A 23706-nucleotide genomic window follows, 5' to 3' on the forward strand; every position below is an offset into this window, starting at 1 on the left:
TAAAAGTTTTATAAAGCAAGAACATCAAAGACGTGTTGGATAGAAACTTTCTGAGTGTAACTGCCGACCTCCCACATTAATTACTAGCATGACATGTTTCCGTGTCTGTTCAAGAATATAAAAATGATGCCGTCCGCCACGACTCGCATTTTATTTTGGGAATGAGTTCCTTCAGTCCCAGTTGGAGACAGCAGGAGGCACAGTGTCCTCAGTGTTTTTACTTCCTCAGTACTTTGAGTGCACTTACACACATACACTTCCTATTCCTAGTGTGTTTCTCATTTTATGGAGGTGAATCCCTGATTCCAGCCACAACAACCCACCGCTGCATTTTCTCTAAAAATCCCAGGGCCGTTACCGTTTCCTGTTTCTGTCTCCACAGTACGAATCCAAGAAAAGGATCTCAGCTGAAGAGGCGATGAAACAGTCCTACTTCAGGCAGCTGGGGATGAGAGTCCACGCACTGCCTGAGAGTGAGCGCACACACCTTGATAAAGCTGCTGTCTGTCTCTTAGAGGCGGCGTTACTGCGTTAAGGTTGTTTTTTTTTTTTTTTTTCCTGTCACTTGTAGACTGAAGCTCTGCTCTGTGTTTCAGGCGTGTCACTGTTCACATTAAAAGAAGTGCAGCTGCAGAGAGACCCCGGCTACAGGAACTCCTCGTACCCAGAGTCAGGTGGGTGAGCCTCCGCTTCTTAAATCATTAATAAGGAATAAACTCATCGTGTAATGTGATTACGTAGTAATCAGCAGGAATCAGGCAAGTTTGAGTCTTTCAGAGGCTGACATGCTTCTCAGTGTCGTTCTTCTTTGGTTATTGAAGGTACACTCCAGGGATTTTTGTCTCACACTCCCATGATGTTGGGGGACTCAGCAGAGACAGATTCAAAAAACAAAATGCCCCAAATCAAAGCAGCACGTGCTGAGATATGCTGACTTTTAGTTCTTAGTAGGGGTCAAGTTCATACTCTTAGAACATTTCCCATAACGCAAAGGGAATAGAGTCTAATGTGAGACCCTGCCTGCCTCCTCAATGTACACTTCTTGTCACCTTCACACCTTCAATTTGAAACACAGACTTAATAAAAAAAAAACGTTCTTTGATCTTAATTTTGATTTTAAAAACACAAAAAGGAAACCCTAATGAGACACTTTACTGGTTAAAATGATCAAAGCAACACAATAAAAACATAAATCACACAACGTTAGTGACATTAAAATCTGCTAATAAATAAATTGACACATTAAATATTTTTTTTAAACTACAGAAATTTCCCTCGAGATCCACAGACGACATCATAAGACACAGATAGAGTGGTACTCTACTAAATTTAACGTTGTGTAAAATCAGTGGTGTCTCATTTGAACAACCTAAAAACTCGTGCTATATTTATGAAAGTGTCAACCAAAGGCATTGTGGGTATTTTATTGTTATTGTCTTGGTCTCTTCTTCCAGGCAACGGCAAGATCAACAGGAGGCAAAGCATGCTCTTCTAACGCTTCACGAAGAGGAGGGTCGACTGGCCGACTTCATCCTGACATCCCAGCAACCTTTCGCATGAGCCCACCTCCCCTCGGAGTGACGACCCCCACCCCTTTACCTGCACACACACACACACACACTCAGACACACACACACACACACACACACACACCTCTGAGCAAGTGACTCTGATTTGAATCTATTTGGAGACTGTGTTTATTTATTGGGGGGTGGGGTGAGGTTGAATTTTTTGCTGCTAAACTACTACTGTCTGTATTTAACACATCGTGTGTGTGTGTGTGTGTGTGTGTGTGTGTGTGTGTGTGTGTGTGTGTGTGTGTGTGTGTGTGTGTGTGCGCGCACAAGATGTGAACTCGAGACGCCATGCACAGTTGAGCGGTCAGTGAGGTTACTGTTGTTCTTCTGACTGCGATTCTCCGGCTTCTTTTAAGTTAATATTCAACTGATGTTGATATCAACGCTGTGATCCAAGTTTGTTGTTCTTGTTGTGCTTGGAGACCAAAAGCTTCAGTTTCTTTATTTTTTTTATTTTTTATTTTTTTAATATCTATATCTACATTTGGAGATTATGTTTTGTTTTTCTTCGAGCTTCCGTGAGAAACTCAACAGCATTTCCAGGTTTAGAAAGACTGGAGCACTCGATGGTCATAAAACATAACTGAGTGGATTAACGGAGGTTAAAGAAGCACACACAGAGCACAATCAACACGACAACAACCAGCTGGAGGTTCTTGCGTTGTTGTTTTTTTTGACCGTGCGACGGGACCAAAACTGGGGTGTGGAGGGAGGCGGGCGGTCGGTCGGTTAAGACTGCAGCGGAAAGCACGGATTAAAGACGAGGAATACCGGAGCTGAAAAGGAAGTCACGTGACGTCCCACAGGAAGCCGGCAAGCCTTCCCTAAAACCCCTCAAAACTGCCAGGACTTCAGTGCTTTTTTAAAAAAAACAAAAAAAAACCATGCACGCTCCACTCTCTCGCTCTGTGTGCTTTTGGAGATCTCACTGCAGTAACTCTTCGTCTTTAACTTGCACTTCAGTGTGTTTTTTTCTTTTTCTTTTTTTTTTTTTTTTTTTTTTTTTTACAATCAGGGACCCGGGCCTCAGCGTGGCCGAGTTTACCCAACAGTATTAAGATGTGTTTTCTGTGTCTGTGACCTTTGACCTCTCCTTGTGAAACAACAGTCGTTGTGGCATGTTTTTTTTGTTTTTTTTCGGAGGCTTGTTCAAAAAGAAAAATGGTTATTTCCCAATCTGCGTCGGACCACTGCTCTCCAGCGTTTGTATGAAAAAAAAAGAAAAAAAAAGAGATTTCAAATTGAAATTTTAGATTTTACCGCCCGTTGTGTTGTTTGCAACTGACAGTGATGCTACAGATGATGAAACCTGTTGAGAAGTCTCGCTTTTGACATGTTTACTGAAGCAAATGGAAGAATCAAAGTCACACATGTCCACTGATGCTCCTCACATTCCTGGTGTGATTTAGTTTCATACGTATTTTTCTCACTGCTGTGGACCGACGTAGGATCAGTCAGGTGATGTCCAGACGTTCATGACTGAAAGTGTTGCGTCGCTTTAAAGAAATAATTTTAAGATTTTGGGAGAAATTTGGGAATATTATGAGAGGATTAAAACCATTGTGATATCTTTGTGCTAATTATGAAGCTTAGCTTCGCACAAAGGCTGAAAACAATGCAAAGAAAATAGTGTGCCTCTGTACAACAGTGAGAAAATGTGCCGACCAGGACCTGTTTCAACACGTTTTATCTTCTTCATTTTACAAAACCAGGAAGTTGCCATGGTATCGAGAGTTACGCTCCAGCTAAATGTTCAACGCACAAGAAAAAGAGTACAAAGAGAAACATCTGCCTTGGCATCAAAAACTCAGCACAAAAGTAATTAAGTATATTTCCCAAAATGTCAAACTATTCCTTTTGAAAGGTCAAATGTTTTAGTAACAGTGTAAACGACAGTCGCAGACTTAAATACAGTCTTTGGTCACAGCGAAAAACTCATCGTGGAAACGACACGGTAGCAAAACGGTGCAAAGGTTTGTGCACTAAGTAACACCAGGAGTGTGTTGGATAGCACACAGTGAACATGGGAGCTGTAAGAAGGTCCGAGGCACGTTTTCCTTTGACTGCAGCTCTTTAGCTCAACATCTACGTGCAGATTTGAAATTTATTGTCTGAGCAACACTTGAGTTCTCCGTTTCTGCATAACGATCGAGTAAGAGACGCTCGAAAAGTGCTGGAAGCACTACTAATGCTTGATAAACTCATTGATAACATAGCATTCATGGAATCAACATGGAACTTGAACACAGTTTGCAGCTAATAGTGTAATAATCCTGTAAATACACTTCATTTCTTATCTATTCAGTAGTTGACAGAATATATTTTTTCCTGTGCGTAAATTATTTTCCGAAGCTGAATAAAACGGCTTCAAATATGATCAAACTAAGCTCAACACAAACAAATGTAGATAAAATATACTGAAAACACTTTACATTTAAAATAATGTAATGATTATTGTTGTGTTAACAGGAAAGAGGTCATTATATTAATGGGAGGTATCCTGTATTACATGGACACGCAATTTGTCCCTCGAGGCAGCTTTAAAATGAGGAAGCCTTATTTCACATATGCTGTCTCTACATGTGAAGATACTTGACTTATAAACAGTGAAGTTTTAATATTCTTTTTATTATTATTTCGCTGTTAACTGCAAACTGTGTTTCTGCTAATTGGACTTTTTGTACATGAACGGCAGTAACATGCACGAAAGGAGATTTCTTTAACGGCTCAATATTTATCAATGTAAAACTGTACTTTTTCAAATGTGTGAATGACCTAATTTTATGTGAACTTGTCTTAGCGTGCGTGTGTGCGTGTGTGTTTGTATGTATGTGTGTGTGTGTGTGTGTGTGTGTGTGTGCCTGATGCATGGAAGGCCTGCTGTGTTGTGAACTCGACCTCTGAAACACTGAGCTGCCGGTGAACAGTTGGTGTGTGACTCTTTTTACTGGAACTATTTATTTCTCATAACCATCGAAAGTAAATTTAAACTGTTTCATAAACACTGTGTGCAGTCGTCGTTCTTTCAACGTTTAACTAAACTGGAGGAATTCACAAAGGTGATTCATTTAATTCCAACAAAAAAAAACAACCAGTCAATTTTATTTTTAAAACTGCAGAAAACAAGCAAATCACTGAGAATACGCTTCCATTCATTTCTCTATAAAAATAACCAGGAGCCATTTTACAAAAAAAACTTTTGTGCAATTCTGACCTGGAATGTCTATTAAAGCTTAACACATTTACATAAATCTTACATTATAGGCACAGCTGGCACAAGGTTTAAAAGTACAGTGCATTAAAAAAAAACAAAAAAAAACCAGGAAATTATACAGGAAACATACTTCCACATTTTAGCGCTCTGGCTAGCAGGTGCTCTGCTAGGAGTCGGTGAATGCTCCATCTCATGGGGTCACATGTTCGGCTCAAATAATCCACATCTGGACAAATTTCTATTGTGCAAAAAAAATAAAAAATAAAGGACGAGCAATAATCCCAAAGTTCTTCAACATCCGAACTGGTGATAGAAGGAGTAGAATTGGAAAACACAGTATACCTTACTGGCCTCTAATTATCCAGTTATGCTCCCGTCATGGTCATGAATTATTGAAGATTTTGGTAGATTTGCTATTTACTTTCTTGAATAACATGAGGAAATTTTCACCATTTTTCCTGTGCTTTAAAAATGAAGCTACAACCCGTTGGCTTAGATTAGCATAACGACATGAAGCAGTCCAAAGATAACAAAACCTGCTCACCAGTACCTCTAATACTTCCTGGTTAATATGGCAATTAATAAGTATTATTATTACTGAGCCGTGAGCAGTGACTCGTGCATCCATGAGTTTGCCAGGCAACCCTCAGCAGAGTGCCCTTCAGTTCATTAGTGAACTTTTATGTGCAGGTAGTTTGATTTGTTACCTTTGGACGGAGCAAGGCGAGCTTGTTTTCTGCTTTCTTTATGCTGACATATGCTAACTGTCTCCCGACTGTAGCTTCATACATGAGAGGGCTGACAACCTTCTCATGTAACATTTAGACTTATCAAAAAAAAAAAAAAAACATTTCTGTGCTACACAACAAACATGTAAGAAGCTGTACTTGAATCTTTTTAAGAGAATTTTCTGCATTTGTGGAAAACAGAGTTTTCTGGCTCAGTGAGGTCGTGTTATCGCTTCAATCCTGACAAGTATTTCAGCGGGTTTCCTGTGGTTGAGTCAGATGTGTGGATATTGGAATCAGTCAAGCAGGGAGGGAAATAGAAAAAACATTAATCAAATTTCAACCAGTCTGTTTCACTGAAGTTTGAGACCAAGTGGCATGAAATGGGTTATAAAATGAGATGAGAAGCACTATGACCTCCACTCAGTTTCTTTGCATGTGAAAAAAAAAATCATAGGTTTTGATCCTGAAAAAAGGAAACCGCCAATGGCAGATGTTAAGATTGAACTGTACTAAACATACAAAATAAATGTGTGATGTGAATACTCTTCTCGGAGAGCAACGCTTCAGAGTGAAGCTCCTGTTTCTTCTGTAATAAATACAGAGAAACAGGTCTCAGATCAAAGTGTAACTGCACTCAGAGGGAGTCCGAATCCTCTGTGGTTTCATCATTAGAGTTTAATGATTGTTGGTCCGGTTCCGATCCGTGCTGGTCTGTGCCACCTCGGCACACTTCGGCCCAGTTCTCTCTTGGAGCTCGGGTCGGCATCAGGACTTGTAGGAGCTGGAGGAGAGCAGCAGATGAGAGGGAGCGTCCAAACTGGGTAAAGGCAGAGGAATGGGTCCATTCAGCAGAGAGGGGAACTGCAGGGGGACGGCGAGAGTTAGATGTGGAAAACACACCAACGACGTTTCAGCCCAAAACACAACGATTCTTAGGAAATTTGATTATTTTTACTATTGCCATGGCAAAGTTTCAAGGAATCTGGTCAGATCCTTAGTTCAAGCACACAAAACTAGCATTCCTACATTCTTGGTTTTGAATAACTGAAAGTGTTCAAAATCATTGATTGTGTTATTGGCTTCTCCCGACGCAAACTCAGACATTTGATACTTTCCAGGGGCACGAAACGTCCGAATCACGGGGTCGATCCTTGAATTATTTCTCACTTTCAATAACATCGCAAGATAGGGAATTTTGTCGATGCCGTTAACCATTAAAATCGAATAAAGGGCAGTAACGTTCAACAGTGACAAACATAGCCCACCCTCTGAATACAGTGACTCGGTAACCGATGCACATTCACGGGTACCAGTCGTTAAGAGGGAAGAAACTCCGCTCGAACAAAGAGAAGGATGGTAAAGTGACAGATGTTTTGAAGGCCTGCTGGTTTTTGTCCTAATATTCCCAATGGCCGGTACACCACAGTCAAGCACTCGGGCAGTGCTTTAAAAGGGGACTAATATGGTCACAATTGTAAATATATAAAATGTATAGTGGTTTTGGTGGCAGATTTGAATATCATTAAAGTCTGGACTATTGGTACTGACAGACGTCTGCCCTCTCACAGCACCTTTTTAAATATGGCAGCACACCAACGTTGTAAAGACCAGATCCTGTTCCCAGGTCAAAAATGCTGGCCATTATTTGGGAGTTTGTGTGTGTGTGTGTGTGTGTGTCTGTGTGTGTGAGTTGTGATGGGTGGGAGGAGCTCTTCTCCCTTTCCCCCCCGAGCCAGCAGGAAGTTGCCCCCTTTTCTTGTCCACGCCAGAACGGAAACATCTGTAGCTTATTTTGAAACCTTGGCACACGGTGAATCACACACACACACACACACACACACACACACACACACACACACACACACGCACGCACACACACACACACACACACACAGGGCTGTATGAAAACAACTGCAGAGGTAAATCTGCAGTGTGAAATGACTATAAAAGGCCTGCAGTTAGATGAGGGAGGGATTTGCTGTAAACGGAGGTTTAAAGGTAGAAAATCCATCTCCTCCAAGACTGCGTGTCGTTTCTACATGAAACCATTTGACCTTTTCCTCAACACATTTGACGTAATTACGCACGAGACTGTTTTCCACCGTGTAAGAGACAAAATCGGGATATAATTTGTGTGTGAGAGTTTATTTAGAAAAAGTCAGTGCTCCTTATTGCGCTTCTCTATGACATCACAGTTTTAGCCCCTTCACTCATATGCCCACAGATTATCTCTCTTGCCGTACAGTTCAGTCCGATGGTTCATCATTCAAGCCAGTTTATGTCCAACACACTCGGCCTTCAGCTACTTGTGGTGTCTGATGTAGATTTGGGTTACGGCATGGGCTCAGGGTGGAGGCAGTTTTTGGGTTAGTTGAACCTCGCAGGGCTTTAGGAAACGCCAAGTCAGTGAACGTCCACGCAGGCACGGAAAGACAAATAAACGAGTGTTACCTGGAAGAGGGGGGCGTGGCTCTGCAGATGGGCGGGGCTCAGGGGTCCCACTGGACTCATGCTAGACCAGAAATGGATATTGGAGAGCAGAGGGCTGGGAGCGAGCAGCAGACCAGACGGAGTCTACACAGACAAAAAAACAAACAAATGAAACGTCAGGGGAGAAACACAGAGGAGGAGATGATGGTGTTTGTTCTGGCAACACGTCCAGAGAGCCGCTCAGAGTCGGTCGTGTCGTGAAGTCTCACCCGGAGCTCAAAGCCAAGTCTGCCCTCTGGTGAACTCGCATCCACCAGACAGACCGACTTGGCAGGCGCCTCTTTCCAGGTCAGGAAGTTCCACTCATACACAATTCATGACTTCTATTTTCTGTCCAGTCTTTCTTCTGTCTCTCATATTTAACGTAGATTCATTTTACATTTCTACAGAAGCAGCAACTAAAAGGTGAAGGAACAACAGCTTATTCAATACCTTTGCGTTTACCTTCTCAGGTACAACCACTGAGTATTTTCTCTTTTCAACCCTGTTTTGTTTTAGCAATGACAGCTATTTACCTGAATCTGCTCAAAGGCAGGGAAATCTTTGAAACTGTCCTGGTGTGTTCTGGTAGCCTCGAGGTCCAAGGTGCTGTCCTACTTTGCATCCAGCGGGAGACCTTTGGTTTCAAGTACATTTTCTATCTCTCTCCCCGTTATTTCCTGTCATGTCTCTGTGACTGGCTGTCTATTGAAAACAAAATGTTTGAAATCTGTTTTTCATGGCAGGAAGTTATCTCAAACTCTTCCTGTGAACAGACACAGAGTTGTGCTTTGGTCATATCTCACTGGCTGCCATTAGTCCCTGATCAGTGTCATCATTTCTCTCCCTCAGATGTACTTTATCAGCACAAATTGCTGATGAAAATCGATTTATGATGTTTGTTTTAGATCAATTAGTGATGTTCGGTTCCACTAAGCTGTTTTCTCGGGATCAGTTTATGGTGCATGATTCTACGTTTTTTTCTCTAGTTCTGCGGTTGCATTGAGTTTTCAGACCCATCGAAGAGCAGCAACCACCATGAGCCGGTTTCAGGTGGGTAACGGGGACTTTTATTTGGATTATGATCCGAATTAAAAAGAGGAGGACCAAATCTGGAAAACATTTCTGAGGAAGGTTGCTGTGGTTGATGTTGAGCTTGTAGATATGAAAACCAACCACATGAGCATATTGAGTAATGGATGAATGGTTTAGCCTACACTTTAATTTTCCGTCGGTGATGTACACACAGCAGCGTACCATTACTCAGTCTGGATATGAGCGTCAGCTGGAAGCCTGAATATAGTCAGACTGTCCTGGTTTGGTCAGCGTGTTGTTGCCAGTGAATCAGGAGCTTCAGGAACATATGGCTTCACTTATGAACCTCCTCCCTCCCTCGCCTCCTCCTTTCTTTCCGCTCACCTCTTTCCATCTCCTCCCTGTCTGACTTTCCTCATCCAAACTCTCTTTTTTCCCTCCTTCTCTCCGTAACTCTGCGTCTCTCTCCTGACCTATTTCCTGTGCTGCGTTTGCGGAGGCACTAGTGTGTGTACAGGGGCGTCATGTTGTACCTGTGCGGTGCGGAAAGCAGGAGTCAGGGACCCTGATGGAAGTGCCGGGCTGTTGAGGGCAATGGAGACGAGGTCACTTCCTGTCAGGAGGAGAGAAGGGGCGGAGATTTCCAAGCCTTTGGGTTTCCTGCCTTTCAAAGGCTTGCTGTTGACCAGTCCCCTCCTCTCCGGCGTTGTTGTGCTCTGTGACCTCTCCCTCTCCCTCTCCCTCTGACCAGACGACAGGTTCAGAGGTTGAGCGTTGGGCTCGGACTCATCAGTGTCTGTGCTCCGGCCACGCCCCCTCACCCATGTGTGGGCGGGGCTTTGTGGTGGGGAGGAGGAGGAGGAGCAGGAGGTAGAGCGGACCAGCCCGGGAGACAGCCTGGAGGAGTGGGAGCTCTCGGTCGAGGATGGGGGTGGAGTGGAGGAGAGGGAGGAGTGGCCGCGGTTGGTTATGAATCGGATGACGGAGGAGCTGTCGTCATGGCGATCGGACCTGGGCTCTGTCTTGATTGGCCGGTGGCCTTCCAAGGAGAGCTGCAGGGAGCTGACGGTGAAGGAGGAGTACAGGCCAGAGTGGAGGTACTGGTTCCTCTCACCTCCATCCTCATCCTCAGCCTCAGGTTCAGATGTCGTCCCCCCGCCTTCCTCGCTGCTGCGACCCGACTCCACCACCGCAGGGTCCATCTTCAGAATCTCAGGGAACGACACGAATTTGTAGACAAACTTTTGACCGATCACCTTCTTGATGATGTTCTGCAGAAGAACAAAGAAATTCGTTTTTATTTCAAACACATTTCAGGACATCAAACCACTGAGACGGTTGTATTGTATAGTTTCAATGTGTCTGCTGTGTACTTTGTCGTAGTAGTAGCGCAGCGCTCTGCTCAGCTTGTCGTAGTTCATGTTGGTCTTGTTCTTGCGCAGCCCCCACAGCTTGGCCACTTCCTCCGATTTGAGCAGTTTGAACTCGCCGTCGTTGGATGTCCAGCAGATGAGATGTTTGTGGCTTTGGTCGAGCAGCAGCTGCAGCAGGAACTGCCAGAGTGTGATGGAGCTCTCCATGACGGGGCGACACCAGAGACACGGGCGAGCTGCAGTGAAGAAGCAGGACTGAATAAAAGCAGGTCAACCAACACACAAGTGTGTCAATCTTTTTGGCTTGTATCAACAGGATTGCTTCACAGCACAAATTAGAGTGTCACATGGCAACTGTTGGTGGAGGAAAAAGAAGAATCTTTTCCGAAATGGGTAATCAAGCAGCATTGGTTCATTTTTTGGAGGACACGTGGGGGGAACTGAACAAGCGGTAAACACAACGCTGACATATTATAACCTTAAATCAACATTATGAAAGTGTTTCATCTTAAAATGAAAACTTCAAAATCATATCGGGATCTATACAGGGGTCTCTTCTTGCTCTCTGTATCTTGGGTTGAGGATGTCTGAGACTGAAGGAGCTTCGAGCAGCTCCTTCAGCGGCAGACTGCTGCACTCTCAGTGCAGGACAGAGCGCTGCCGCAGGTCGTTTGTCCCGACGGCTGTCGGACTGTTCAACACCAGCCTAAAATAATGTTTTACTGTATTTCATTTCATAGCACCTGACACTTTCCATTCATCCCAAGCTGTATTTTTTTGTTGTTGGTGTGTATAGTTTGTGGGTGTGTGTGTATTTATTGATTGGTCTTAATTTTTCAAAAAAATTCTACTTCTCTATCTTATTTTATTGTATACGCATTTGTAATTTTTTCTTATTGTGTGCACCTTTTTTTTTTCCCCCTAACTGTGTTTCTATGCTGCTGTGATGACTAAATTTCCCCACTGTGGGATTAATAAAGTCTAAACTCTAAGTCCAAGTCTGATCTCCCAGGAGAAGCGTGTAACACTTTACCACCACACCCCCGATTATGTTTTTGTGCGCTTTGTGTTTAGACAGTGGTGTAGGTGCCCAGTCATAAATAAATACCACTTCTTGCATGACAGGTCTTTAAAAGGTTGTCATGGCTAGCAAGTTTGCAAACCAATTCCCAGTTTCTGGTGAACTGGTGAATGTAAGTCAAATATAAAGTGTCCTTTTAACTGTATTTTGGCTCACATAGGAGGGGAATATCGGTCTCTGCTGCAGCTACGTGCTCTACTGCCGAGTAGGTTCATCACTTTTTCTGTGGGTAACAGCTGCAGCATTCTGCTTTGATGAGAGCGGTGAGACGGAATCAAAACTAAAAAGTTACAGGCTGTAAAATAAAAACAAAGCTGTAAGCTAAAAGACCCTACAATGCTGAGTTGGCTGAGATGAACTGCACAGTTCAGAGTGATAAGTCTCTGTGGATTCGTCAATAACGCTTTCCACATTCGACACATTTCCTGGATTCAGGATTATCATAAAAATATTGATCAGTGCAACTTTATAATTGACAGTTAAAGGTAATAATAAACAGTATACTTCAGCTGTGTACATGAAACCTGATGTATATGTTGATGTCCCAGAAAGCTGTCTCTATTAATGTAGTTAAGAGTTAAACCGCAACTCAGAAAAACAAGTCAATAAATAGTGAAAAAAATGATAAAATAACTGTATAGATTATCAAATATGTCCTTAAATTTAGATCATTTCTCAGCCTCCCAGACTGTTAAGGGACTCAGACGTCGCAGGAGACATAAAAAGAAGGAAGGAAAAAAAGGAGGGTCGCTGACGTCAGCAGAAATGGCACGCTGATCCTTCCTCTGATACAAGCTCCACCAAAAACCACAAGCACACAGCGCTGGCCCTTCAACTCATCTTTACTCAGAATTTGGTCTCTCACTAATGGAGTAGTCTCATACTTTTACAAATTCATTTTAGAACGTAAACAATCAGCCCATCCTTTAAATAATAGACTTATAATAGACTCATCTTCCTTAAATATAGTTATCAGCTGACAGCAACACTTTAATCTAGAAATAAGGACCATATGACCCATTATGAATTTAGAGATTTCACTTATTTATGATTTTTTTTTTTTTTTTTAAATGGAAATCAGTCCCTGATTTGATTGTTTTTGCTTTAATTCTGAATCAGGAACCTTTATACACATCATCAAGAGGTGATGGCCATTTGAAAAATCATTTTGATGAGCAAAATGTATTATATTGGTAAATTAATTCCCTCGCTGTGGTTACTTAACAGCACAAATTTTCATTATGGAGAAAGCCACTCTGTTTTTAAAAGAAATTGACTTTGTATTTTTGTTTGGGATACTTTGTAATTCATTCACTTTTAATTGGCGTGTACTATACGGATCCTGTGTGGCTGCATGTACTAGTTTGTGTTTTTGCTCCTTCTGACCCTCACACAAGTTGTGAACAGACACAGGAAGTGTGCATAATAAGGTGTTGCGGAAGATGAATCATCGGTGTGATCATTTCTGAAAAGATAGATGTCATTTGACCCGCGTTTGCTTTTGTGTTAACATAACAAAACAAATTTAAAAGGCTAAAATTATATTTATTTGTTAGCTAGTAACTAAGAAAGCTCATTTGTAATCCTGATTGTTTTTCAAAATCTGATAATGTGCCAACGTACTTCTTGTTCTTTCACATATATATGCTATCTGACATTGTGGGTGTGTGTGATAGAGAGAAAGAGAGAGCGGTCCATATGCTGGCTGGTTTTTTTAGACGTTTCCATGGCGACAAAGCAGGATGTGGTCAATGACCTTCTGCCAAGACAAGCATGGGTCTAACCGACGTGTTTACCTGGAAGCCACTGACTGTCTGTGAGTGTCTGCCTGTCTGTTTCCGTCTCCTCTCTCAGGCCAGTTCGTTTACACCGTGCCGCAGAAGCACACTATATGTACGGTGAAAAGAAAAACAACCGATAACTCATTATAGCGAGATGAAATTTGCAGCCATGACAATATGACAGAGAAGACTTTACAGTTTGCATCAGAAATCCCCATGGTAACCACATCTGCCTCTTTAATGCTGGAGGTGTAAACATGTTCATCACAACCAGAACTGATGGTTACTCTGACTGTGTTCATAACAACATATTGTAACATTTCACCACAACAATCCACCACCAACTCCATCTAGAAATACAGTATGCATATTTATCTTTGTGTCTCTCTTAAAGGAAACCAACCAGCAGTGTGTGTGCGTGTGCGTGTGTGTGTGTGTGTGTGTGTGAGTGTGTGTGTGTGTGTGTGCGCGTGCGTGCGTGCGTGCGTGTGTGTGCGTGTGTGTGTGTGTGCGTGCGTGTGTGTGTGTGTGTGTGTGTGTGTGTGTGTGTGTGTGTGTGTGTGTGAGGCGGGGAAATTTGGTACAAACAATGACCCGTCATCATGAACGCACACAACCAGCCATATTGTTGCTTCCTATTTCCTGCATGGGGTTGTGTGTGTGTGAGGTGATGTCTGTCTGACTGTCTAAACGAGGACTTCCTGTCATTCAGCTTCAGGGGCGTGATTCCCCGGTGAAAGGCCTCCACTCTCCAGGACTTCCTGTCACCGGGGACACACACTATCTGTCATTTGTATAAAGTTCTGTTATTTTTAACATTGAACAGATGTTCACCACCTAAACACACACACACACACACACACACACACACACACACACACACACACATGCAGATGTACATCAACAACATGTGGGGAATACATACATGTCCTGATGTCAGACTCTGATCGATGCTGACTTTCTGACGTTTTACTCTTGACAAATCTGGACTGGGGAGAAGCTAAGCAGCAGGAAATGCTGATTTATGGAATTTCAGAATAAAAGTAGTCTGATGCACTGCTCCTCTGTGTCACAAGTTGAAGTTTACTGTACTAACTCTCTCTCTCTCCTAGTTGAAGCTCACAAGTCATGGATGACCAACACATAAATGTAAATTTATCGGACACCCATTCTGTCTTCTGGAAACGCTTCATCTAGCGGAAACAAACCAACCCAAAAGCCACACATCCATCTCGTTTCTCTAGTCGTTTTATTTCTTATTTTTGGAAGTATGTCACTGTGTGTGTGTGTGTGTGTGTGTGTGTGTGTGTGTGTGTGTGTGTGTGTGTGTGTGTGTGTGTGTGTGGAGAAGGAGTGGGGGTTCTGCTGGAACTCAAATGGTTCTTTGTTTTGCACCAGTGACTCATTTTCAAGATGTTGTCTGCTGCCAGCTTCAATCCGGAAGCGCATGGCAATTAGTCTGCGCGGTCCAGACAAACCAGAAAGTCTACTACTTCATTTTTAAAGGAGCCACAGCGGATTTTTCCACAGCAGCTGGTACACTAAACTCATTTTATAATTATTTATTTTTAAATCTAGCTTCCCAAAGCGGAGTGTTGTTTGTTTCACTGTTTGTTTCGAAGTGGGAAGCGCTTAAGGCGCAATTTAACACCTTTACGCACAGCTTTAACCCATTTTACGCACAGATTTAACAGTTTACGCGCGGCTTTTAACCGAGTTTTCAAGTTGACAGTGAGTATCTGACCGTTATAAGGTTTCAACAAATACACCAATAGATGATGCAAGTCCGCTTCTGTCTCTCCATTACGCAAAAGTTCGCAGGCTAACTTCAGAAAGTTGTCGATGGAAGGAAACATGGCACCTACCCAGATGTGGACGGCCGCTGCTCCTCTGTCCGTCTGCCCGTGCGTGATGTGTGCGTTCGTTTCTTAAAGCGGTGTGTCTGTCTTGTGTTGGGGCTCCATGCTGCTGCTGCCCCGCTGTCTGAAAGCGGATCCGCAGCTTTTCTCTCTCCTGCCTCAGAGCAGGAAGTCGGGACGCGCAGACGGAGAGCGGGCGCACTTCCTCTGGCGCAGTATTCCCGTCTGAGTAAACACACACACACACACACACACACACACACACACACACACAATCTCAATTTCCCATAAACACACCCCGTCAACTACCCTCTCTGTCACGTACACACACACACACACACACACACACACACACACACACACACACACACACACACACACACACACTCCGATCAGGGGACAAAGCCACGCATAATATGGACACAAACTTTCACTTAACAATATTCAATTCAATAGCCTTCAGGCTGACAAGTTCCTTTTATTTCTCTCTCTCTCACACACACACACTCACTCACTCACTCACACACACACACACACACACACACACACACACACACACACACACACGCGCACACGCACGAACAGACAATTATTGTAATTCTGACTGCACGAGCCAACTGACAACTAACGTCACCCTCTTCCTGCTCAGCGGGAGGGGTTCCTGTTCCTACACACACACACACACACACACACACACACACGGTCAGGTTTTGGACTGTCGGAAACTTATAAAATGTTGGCCAATCTCTGATTCCACTTTGACAAAATGCAGTAGTCTATAGGCTATTGTAAAAAAAAAAAAAAAAAAAACTTTCTGAAGGTGGACACACTTTAGCTGCATAAAATTAGAAATACAAATTAAATTACTAATTTGCTGATTTTCTTTGAGATTTTTTTGCTTCTTTTTCTTTTCTTTTACTCAACTCTGTCATCCTTCTTTGGCTTCGCAGCGCCTTTCTGTTCTCATAACAATTTAAACATGTTTTATTTTCTGCAGTACATAAAAACAAATTAAATTAACTTTAAGGCCAACCACAAACAGCTGAAAGGAACGGGACTTTCAAAGATGATTAAATATGACACGATGGTGCAAGCTTTTGAATAATAGAACAGAGAAGGTGGATTGAACCTTTCTGTCTTTTCACTCATTTTATATGTTGTCAAATGAATCATCAGAAAGTCATAATCAAACATGTACAACCACCAAACAGTTGTCTGTCTTTCCACGTTGTTAAATTTACCTATTTAACTACTTTGCTTCCCCCCCCCCCCTCACAGTTTTGATACTCCATCCCCAATAAAAACACCAGAGTGAGACATCAGTATGTTTCCATATCTGTGTAAGGACTTCCGGATGCCCCCCTTCGCCCCGCCCACATCTTTGAAGCGTCAACACCGCCAAACTTCAGGCTCCCCAACGGGAAGATGAGCACCGGCGAAGAGGAGCCGCAGTGGAGGAAAGTTAACTCCGTCACAGGAGTAACACCGCGGTCCAGACACGGCCACCGAGCGGCTGCGATCCGGGAATTAATCATTGTTTTCGGTGGTGGAAACGAAGGGATCGCGGAGGACGTCCATGTTTACAACACTGGTACGCTAACGTTAGCGGCTAATGTTTTTAGCATGCTCCATCGGGAAACGACGAGTCCTCTTTTTCAGAAAAAAACACATTACAGAATTACTTCGGCCACCGTCCTTCCGGTTTGTTGTTGTAAACTATCCACCAACCCGAGCTTGAGGGTGTTACGTCAGCTGACTAGCTTCAGTATGTTGTTTTATGACTTAGTTGCTGGCTGGTTTTGAAGGCTGCATTTTTAGTGAAGTGACGTCATTCTCTGAACTCAGACTGATGTTTCTGTTTTATTATTTTTCTTTTACTCACTTTTGTCTTCACATCAACATTAATGATGACTGTTTAATCAAATATCTAACGATGTAAATATTTCGTGAAAGCACCAATAAACATCTCTGTAATATCGTCACAGTGTAAATATTGAGGTATTTTTGTCAAACATAATGTGATATTTGATCTTTTCCATATCGCCCAGCTGTAAATGCATAAAATATCTTCAAGCCACCCGTCAACGTGATGCCTAATGACGTCGGCCCTTTCTTCCAGTCTCAAAACAATGGTTTCTACCTGCGGTGAGGGGGGACATCCCACCAGGCTGTGCTGCTCACGGCTTTGTCTGTGAAGGCACCCGAATACTGGTCTTCGGCGGCATGGTTGAGTTTGGGAGGTACACCAACAGCCTCTATGAACTTCAGGTAGTGCCGTCCCTTTCCTTCAGTGGGAATTCAAACCCTAACGATGTTACGTAGATCGTTTTTTAGATTTATGTGTTTTGCTCTTTAGGCGAGTCGCTGGCTGTGGAAGAAGCTGAAGCCGAGAGCTCCCAGAAACGGCTCGCCTCCGTGCCCTCGGATTGGACACAGCTTTACTCTTGTGGGTAATAAGTGTTATCTGTTTGGAGGGCTGGCCAATGATAGCGAGGAACCCAACGGCAATGTACCAAGGTACCGTCTAAACTGCTCTCTATACATTCAGGACAGGGAGAATTTGCAAACTAGTTTGTTCACGCAGGACTTTTCAGGGTTGTAGATAAACAAGGTTGCAGAAGGTGAGGTGAGTTTGTTTCTGTTTGATGAGGGTGTGGCGAGGTCAGAAAGTACACCCGTGTTTGATTTGGGTTTACTGAACACATGAGTTATTATTCATGAATTACTGACCTGTTTGTGAGACAGTTGTCACCCAGCAACTGTTCACAGAGAGTTTGACTATTTCTCATTTTAGATATATGGGCGACTTCTATGAGCTGGAGCTGCAGTCGGTATCGGGGGCAAGAGGCTGGAACATCCCAGAGACGAAGGGTGGCGGTCCCTCCGCACGCGAGTCCCACACCTCAGTTGTCTACACTGGCCTCGGTTCCCCGAAGCTCTACATCTTTGGAGGGATGCAAGGATGCCGACTGGATGACCTGTGGCAGCTGGATCTTGGTAGGACGCATCTTTCTTTTGCAGATTATTGACTATCTGCAAGTTTCTGAAATGAAAACAGAACATTTTGCATCCTTTAAAAGCCAGATTGTCTTGCATGCAAAACTGTGGTCGGCTTATTTGCATGTCTGCACGTCTGTCTTTGAATGAAGAGCAGCAATTTGGAGTATTTATACTTCTCTTTATCTTTCTCTCTCCTTCAGACACGATGGTTTGGTCAACGCCTGAAACAAGGGGTTCCACACCTCTTCCCAGAAGCCTTCACTCTGCCAGTGTCATCGGAAACAAGTAAAGGATTCTTAAATCTATGCATCATATGTGCTAAAGATGTCGAGTTTGACAAAATCACAGTGTGTTCATCTGTCTGCAGGATGTATGTTTTTGGTGGCTGGATTCCTGTTCCTGAGTCAGACAAACACATCGCTTCAGGAACCGAATGGGTCTGCACCAACTCCTTGAGTGTACTCAACTTAGGTCAGTGCGTCTCACTGAAAATGTCGTTGGAATTGCTCGTTTAATATTGGACCCGTGTGTTGGCCGGGTCAGCGAGTTCACTGTTTCCTTCCTCTCCTCTCACAGACACGATGAGCTGGCAGAATCTCAGCCCAGAGCAGCAGGATGATCTGGAGTCCCAGCTGCAGAGCCAGGGACCACAGAGTGACGACCCATATGCCTGCAGGCCCAGAGCCAGGGCCGGCCACTGCACCACCACCGTCGGCTCCAGGATTTACATTTGGAGCGGCCGCGACGGATACCGCAAGAGCTGGAACTACCAGGTCTGCTGCAAGGACCTGTGGTACCTGGAGACAGGTGAGAAACAGAAGGCCGGGTGGAGACGGTAAAGGTCAGCACTAAGAAACAAACAAAAACAACTTGTATAATGTCCTCCACTCTGCCCTCAGATCAACCAGCGATCCCAGAGCCAGTGTTACTCATCAAATCCACAGTCAGCATGCTCCATGTGGCGTGGCGCCCCCTGGCTGCAGCAGACTGCTATGTCCTCCAAGTCCAGCCTGTGTATCTTCCCAGCACTGCAGTCAGAGGTCCAGTTACCACAGCAGTCGATCCAACCGGAACAGATGGACAGAACGGGAAGGATAAACACGCTGCTGGTGAGGAGAGCGCAGACGTTCAGTCACATCGTCACTTTTTCAAACGTTTCATGACGTTAGAAGAAACGTTTTCTCTGTAGATCTGATGGATGTTTGTAGAGAGAACCGGAGGATGCTGCGAATATTTAGCATCAACTTCAGCGCTGTTAGGTACACGTGGAGATATAATGATGGAGAACAGACATTTCTGTAACATTTTCTGTCGCTCTCTTTTTCTCAGGAGTTCAATCACTACAACAACAAAGTGAAGGAAAGACTAATCGAGACAAGAAAGCATCAGCTCAGGTAGGTGCACCTTCATAATGTACTTAAATCTGTAAATAAAGCTTGTTATGTGTGCATGCACCCATGTTGTCGTAGCAGACCAAAGATAGATATGTCAGTACTATTATTTAGATCATATCTAACATGGATGTGCATTTTGAAAATGCTATTGGATATTTACTGGGAACTATTCAACTCTTATATTGCATTTGTCTGCTCTGTGTTTTGCTCTAAAACAATTGTGCATAGTTGTTAAGATATTCTAACCTTACAGGGTTTACACTTCTTTTTTTTTTTGTATGGACTTCCACACTTTTTGAAGGCTGCAGTAGTCTTTGATTGTTTCTCCTGTTTCCACTATAATGTCTAAAGTAACAGCGTAACACGTTCTTCTCCTGTTGCTTAATTGCAAAAGGCTTTTAGGTGAGTTGCCGCCACCTTCTGGTGTTACTACCACACACCAGTAAAAACAAGCCCTTTAACAGATGTTCTCGCCTACAGTATCCTAACAAATGGTAAATGGTCTGTACTTGTATAGCACTTTATCACCTTTCGGTCTCAAAGCGCTTTAACATGGTTTTCCCATTCACCCACTCACACACTAATGAGACAGATCACCATGCAGGGTGCTGCCATCAGGAGAACATTCACACACTGATGGTACAACATTGGGAGCAACTTAGGGTTCAGTGTCTTGCTCAAGGACACTTAGGCATGTGGACAGGAGGAGCTGGGGATTGAACCACCAACCTTCCGATTAGTGTGCAACCCACCCTACCGTCTGAGCTACAGCCTTCCTACGAACAAAGAAAAACCAGCCACTACAGTAATGAATGAATAAACTTCCTCCAGGTTTAGCAACGTTTAAAGTTAGTAATGTGGCATAGTGAAGAAATACTGTCAGGTAACAATTAATAAAGTAGTTTGGGGAGGAAATAAGACTGAGTTTGATGTCAACCATATTATCCAGATGTAATGAAGCGTTGTTTGGGATTCGGCTTAGAACAAAAAGATCTCGTGCTTAAATGTTCTCCTTTGTTTTTCAGGATGCTTTAACGCAGCAGGACGCTTCAGTAAAATCTTCAAATGGCTCAGCAAAAACTCAAATGGAGGGAGGGAGGAGAGCTGCCAGAGACCTGGAAGACGACTCAAAACGCTGCAGTGAGTTGTGTTGTCATGTCATCGCTGCTTGAATTCTGGTTTACCCACAATGATCTCTAACATTTGACTGTAAGACGCAATAAAAGCAGTGTTGGTTCTGTTTTCAGAAAGATGTCTGTTTTCACACTCCTGCAGCCGTGCAGTCTCAACAGTCTCCTCCACAGCTTTGATTTTAAACCCTCTCTCTCTGTATTTGTTGTAGCAGCTGAACAGGAGACATCAGAGGTCAGCAGCTCCACTCAGCACCAGTCAGGTAACAACGATGTTCAAGCTCGAACATCATTGTTAGAACAGACTGCAGGAGGCTGAGGATTTTAAAATGAGAAGTTCACGTGTTGTTTTCTCTTCTGATTTTTACAGACAAACAAGCAGATTCATCTGAAAAGAGCTCAGATTTGTACGCCCACGCAGATCAGGTCAGATCCACCTCTGAACAGTGATGATCAGCTCTCACACTCGGCCTGTTCTTAACTAACATTATAAACCGCCACCTCAGCAGAATCCAGGAGCGGCAACGTGGTTTGATGTCGGTGTGTTCAGAGCACTCTTCTCTGAGGTCAGCCACTACTTTCTACCTGCTGACGGTGACCAGGTGACGTCAGTCAGCAGCAGGCCTGCAAACACGAGAGAGGTAAACACCACACATCCTGGCTGTTTCTTTATTCAGTTACTCCTCCAGCTCACTCAGACATGAATTCTCTTTGCTTTCTCACCAGCCCTTCCCTCAGCGGAAGCTGCCGGGGCCTCAGGACTACCAGGGCAGGGAGAAGCAGGAGCTGAGTCCAGGTCAGACCTACAGGTTCAGAGTTGCAGGCGTCAACTGCTTCGGCCAGGGAGACTTCAGCCCAGTCAGCGAGTTCAAGACCTGCCAGCCCGGTTTCCCTGGAGCGCCCTCTGCTGTCAAGATTACCAAGGTGGCAGCTGTAACGAGGACATGTAGACACAGGGAAAGGAAATATTATCGATTGCCTCGGGATCTTGTGGAATAATATTTTTCTTCTATCTGCGTAGGCCAACGATTCGGTCCACATCACGTGGGAGGCTCCGGCGTCTCTGTCAGGCCGGATCTTGGAGTACTCCATGTACATGGCGGTGAGGAAGAGCCGCCCCAGCAGCTCTGAGCGACCCGGTCAGATGGCCTTTATCAGGATATATCGCGGCACCAAGACTTCCTGCTCAGTCAGCTCCGCCCACCTGGACAACGCCCACATCGACCGCTCCGCCTCCAACCGGCCAGCCGTCGTCTTCCGCATCGCTGCTAAGAACGAGCAGGGTTACGGCCCGGCGACGCAGATCCGCTGGATTCAAGGTAGAGGAGCTTTTTTTTTTCTTTTTTACTGCTCATGATCCACATTCAAATGTTTTTGTGAACACACACGGACTTCCTCTCTCTTTCTTTTTAGATCCCACTAAATTGAAAGCGCCTGCATCCAAAGCAGACAGAAGTGCTGACGCCGACCAAGACGCTGCTGACAGGTGGCCACATGAAAGTCTCATGTTTTCATCTCTGTGGACGTGGACTTGTCTAATTTTTTTTTTCATTCCATGTCTTCTTGCAGCTCCAGCTGAAACTATTTGGACCAGTGACATCAGGTCGGAGGGCAAAAGACTGTTCACTCAGGAAGGTGGCAATACGCGCCGCTCAAATGTTGTATATTTTCTAAACAGTTTGGTTAATTTATTTTTTATGTATTTAATTCTTACTCTGTAAATAGATTTACAATTTCACATGACTTTTAACCATTTGGCAATTTTAGTTAACATATATTTTGTTAAATATTGATATATAATATGATGTAGACCAAACTACAAATATCTTCTGAGATTTATACTTTATTGCCGACTTCAGTGTTTTATATGAATGAACCACAGGTAAGACGTGACCTCAGTAATCTTGACTATAGGAGTTGTATCACCGTTTGGTTGAAGACCTTCGCTGATGTGTGTAATCATTGTACACTGCCTCATAGCACTGCAAACATCTATATCCATTACACGCCTGTATCACTACTGTTGGTTTTTATTTTTATTTTCATGACTCATTAGATCCTTTAACTCACTGGATCATCATCAGTCCACTTACTAGCAAACTAATCTAATATCATTTTTGACTTTTAAAAAAATAAGCACGATTTCAATAGTTGATTTTAAATTAATAAGAATAACTCGTGGTACCAAAAGATGCAATAAATGTAAAAGCAAAGTTAAAAACACCACAGATAACAGTACTGCCCTCTTATTTAGGACTCATTTATTGGGCTGGAAGTGTTATTTTTCATTTTTGCCTCTTCCATCATGTCTGGACTCTTTAACTGGTGCGGCGTGAACAACACGGACACATCGCCATCCATCCGTCTCACATCACTGACACCATTGCTTCACTGTTTTTAGTCCTCTTCATTTCCTTGCATGTACTCTCGTCCATAGAACCGACGTTTATACGAGTGTGAGCTCTCAAACAAAACTATCTTTAATGTCCCGAAGAGGAAATTCACAGCATCATATTCGAGCCACAGACGATCACTTAGGATGCTGGAGGGGCGTTTTAGGGGGAAATTTGTTCTCGTTGGGGTCAGAGTGGGAAAACAGGAACCAGTAAAAACAACAATGTTTGCATTCTGCTTTTTTTTTTTTTTTTTTTTTTTTTAAATTGCACCGAATTTGCAATGCAAATCACTGGTGGAAAAGTTTCTGGATATTAGTGGGTTGGTTGAAGCTGAATCTTTTGTCAGTGTTCAAGTGTTGGACCTTTAATGGGGAGCATTTAGATACAGATAGTAGACGAGATCATTGGGAACTGCAAACACGACTACGATCTGAGTGTTTGTACTGATGTATTGTTGGGTGTCCAATCAGTGTTCAGGCTGTTAAATGAAGAGGTTTCCTGTTTGTTAATTCAAACACAGCACAGTAATGATAACCGTGGCAAATATTCGAGCTGCAATCATTAGTTCATCAATTCAATTATATGTCAGCTATTTTTTTTTTTACCACCGATTAATAATTTTAAGTCACGTTTTAATGACAAGAAATGCTAAAATAATGTGTTTTG

The 23706-nt window shown here is 43.4% G+C and overlaps 3 protein-coding genes across 10 annotated transcripts in view; 2 read left to right on the plus strand and 1 right to left on the minus strand.

The window, feature by feature from the left end:
- cdk17 (cyclin dependent kinase 17) overlaps positions 1-4579 on the plus strand; it is a 46372-nt gene extending 41793 nt beyond the window's left edge. For both annotated transcript variants that reach the window (XM_069156586.1, XM_069156587.1), the window contains 3 exons: positions 383-473; positions 597-674; positions 1455-4579. In XM_069156586.1, the coding sequence (XP_069012687.1) occupies positions 383-473; positions 597-674; positions 1455-1495 (210 nt within the window). In that variant the 3' untranslated portion in view covers positions 1496-4579. The remainder of the gene's footprint in view (positions 1-382; positions 474-596; positions 675-1454) is intronic.
- A 44-nt stretch (positions 4580-4623) lies between these two features.
- On the minus strand, positions 4624-15450 carry elk3 (ETS transcription factor ELK3). 2 transcript variants are annotated; one of them, XM_069156588.1, is made up of 6 exons: positions 15127-15450; positions 13277-13367; positions 10400-10635; positions 9560-10297; positions 7974-8096; positions 4624-6383 (listed from the first exon to the last, which is right to left on the minus strand). In XM_069156588.1, the coding sequence occupies exons 3-6, from the start codon at positions 10604-10606 to the stop codon at positions 6288-6290; spliced, it is 1164 nt and encodes a 387-aa protein (XP_069012689.1). In that variant the 5' UTR covers positions 10607-10635; positions 13277-13367; positions 15127-15450; the 3' UTR covers positions 4624-6287. The 2 variants fall into 2 exon arrangements, with proteins under 2 accessions (XP_069012689.1, XP_069012690.1); XM_069156589.1 differs by lacking the exon at positions 13277-13367.
- On the plus strand, positions 14780-22299 carry hcfc2 (host cell factor C2). 6 transcript variants are annotated; one of them, XM_069156577.1, is made up of 18 exons: positions 14780-14797; positions 16399-16711; positions 17240-17388; positions 17477-17637; positions 17915-18117; positions 18321-18405; positions 18488-18591; positions 18697-18927; positions 19020-19229; positions 19450-19514; positions 20540-20654; positions 20857-20907; positions 21015-21070; positions 21151-21285; positions 21371-21571; positions 21666-21963; positions 22058-22130; positions 22214-22299. In XM_069156577.1, exons 2-18 carry the CDS (start codon positions 16546-16548, stop codon positions 22221-22223), a joined length of 2313 nt encoding a protein of 770 aa, XP_069012678.1. In that variant the 5' UTR covers positions 14780-14797; positions 16399-16545; the 3' UTR covers positions 22224-22299. The 6 variants fall into 6 exon arrangements, with proteins under 6 accessions (XP_069012678.1, XP_069012680.1, XP_069012679.1 ...); XM_069156579.1 differs by lacking the exon at positions 14780-14797 and having other exon boundaries at positions 15516-16711; positions 21371-21568; XM_069156578.1 differs by lacking the exon at positions 14780-14797 and having other exon boundaries at positions 15516-16711; positions 21154-21285.
- Positions 22300-23706: the final 1407 nt, after the last annotated feature.

This window comes from Embiotoca jacksoni, unplaced genomic scaffold (assembly GCF_022577435.1).
Source record: "Embiotoca jacksoni isolate LCO1_2020_lvr unplaced genomic scaffold, fEmbJac1.0.p SCAF_21, whole genome shotgun sequence".
In the NCBI taxonomy this organism is placed as follows: Eukaryota; Metazoa; Chordata; class Actinopteri; family Embiotocidae; genus Embiotoca; species Embiotoca jacksoni.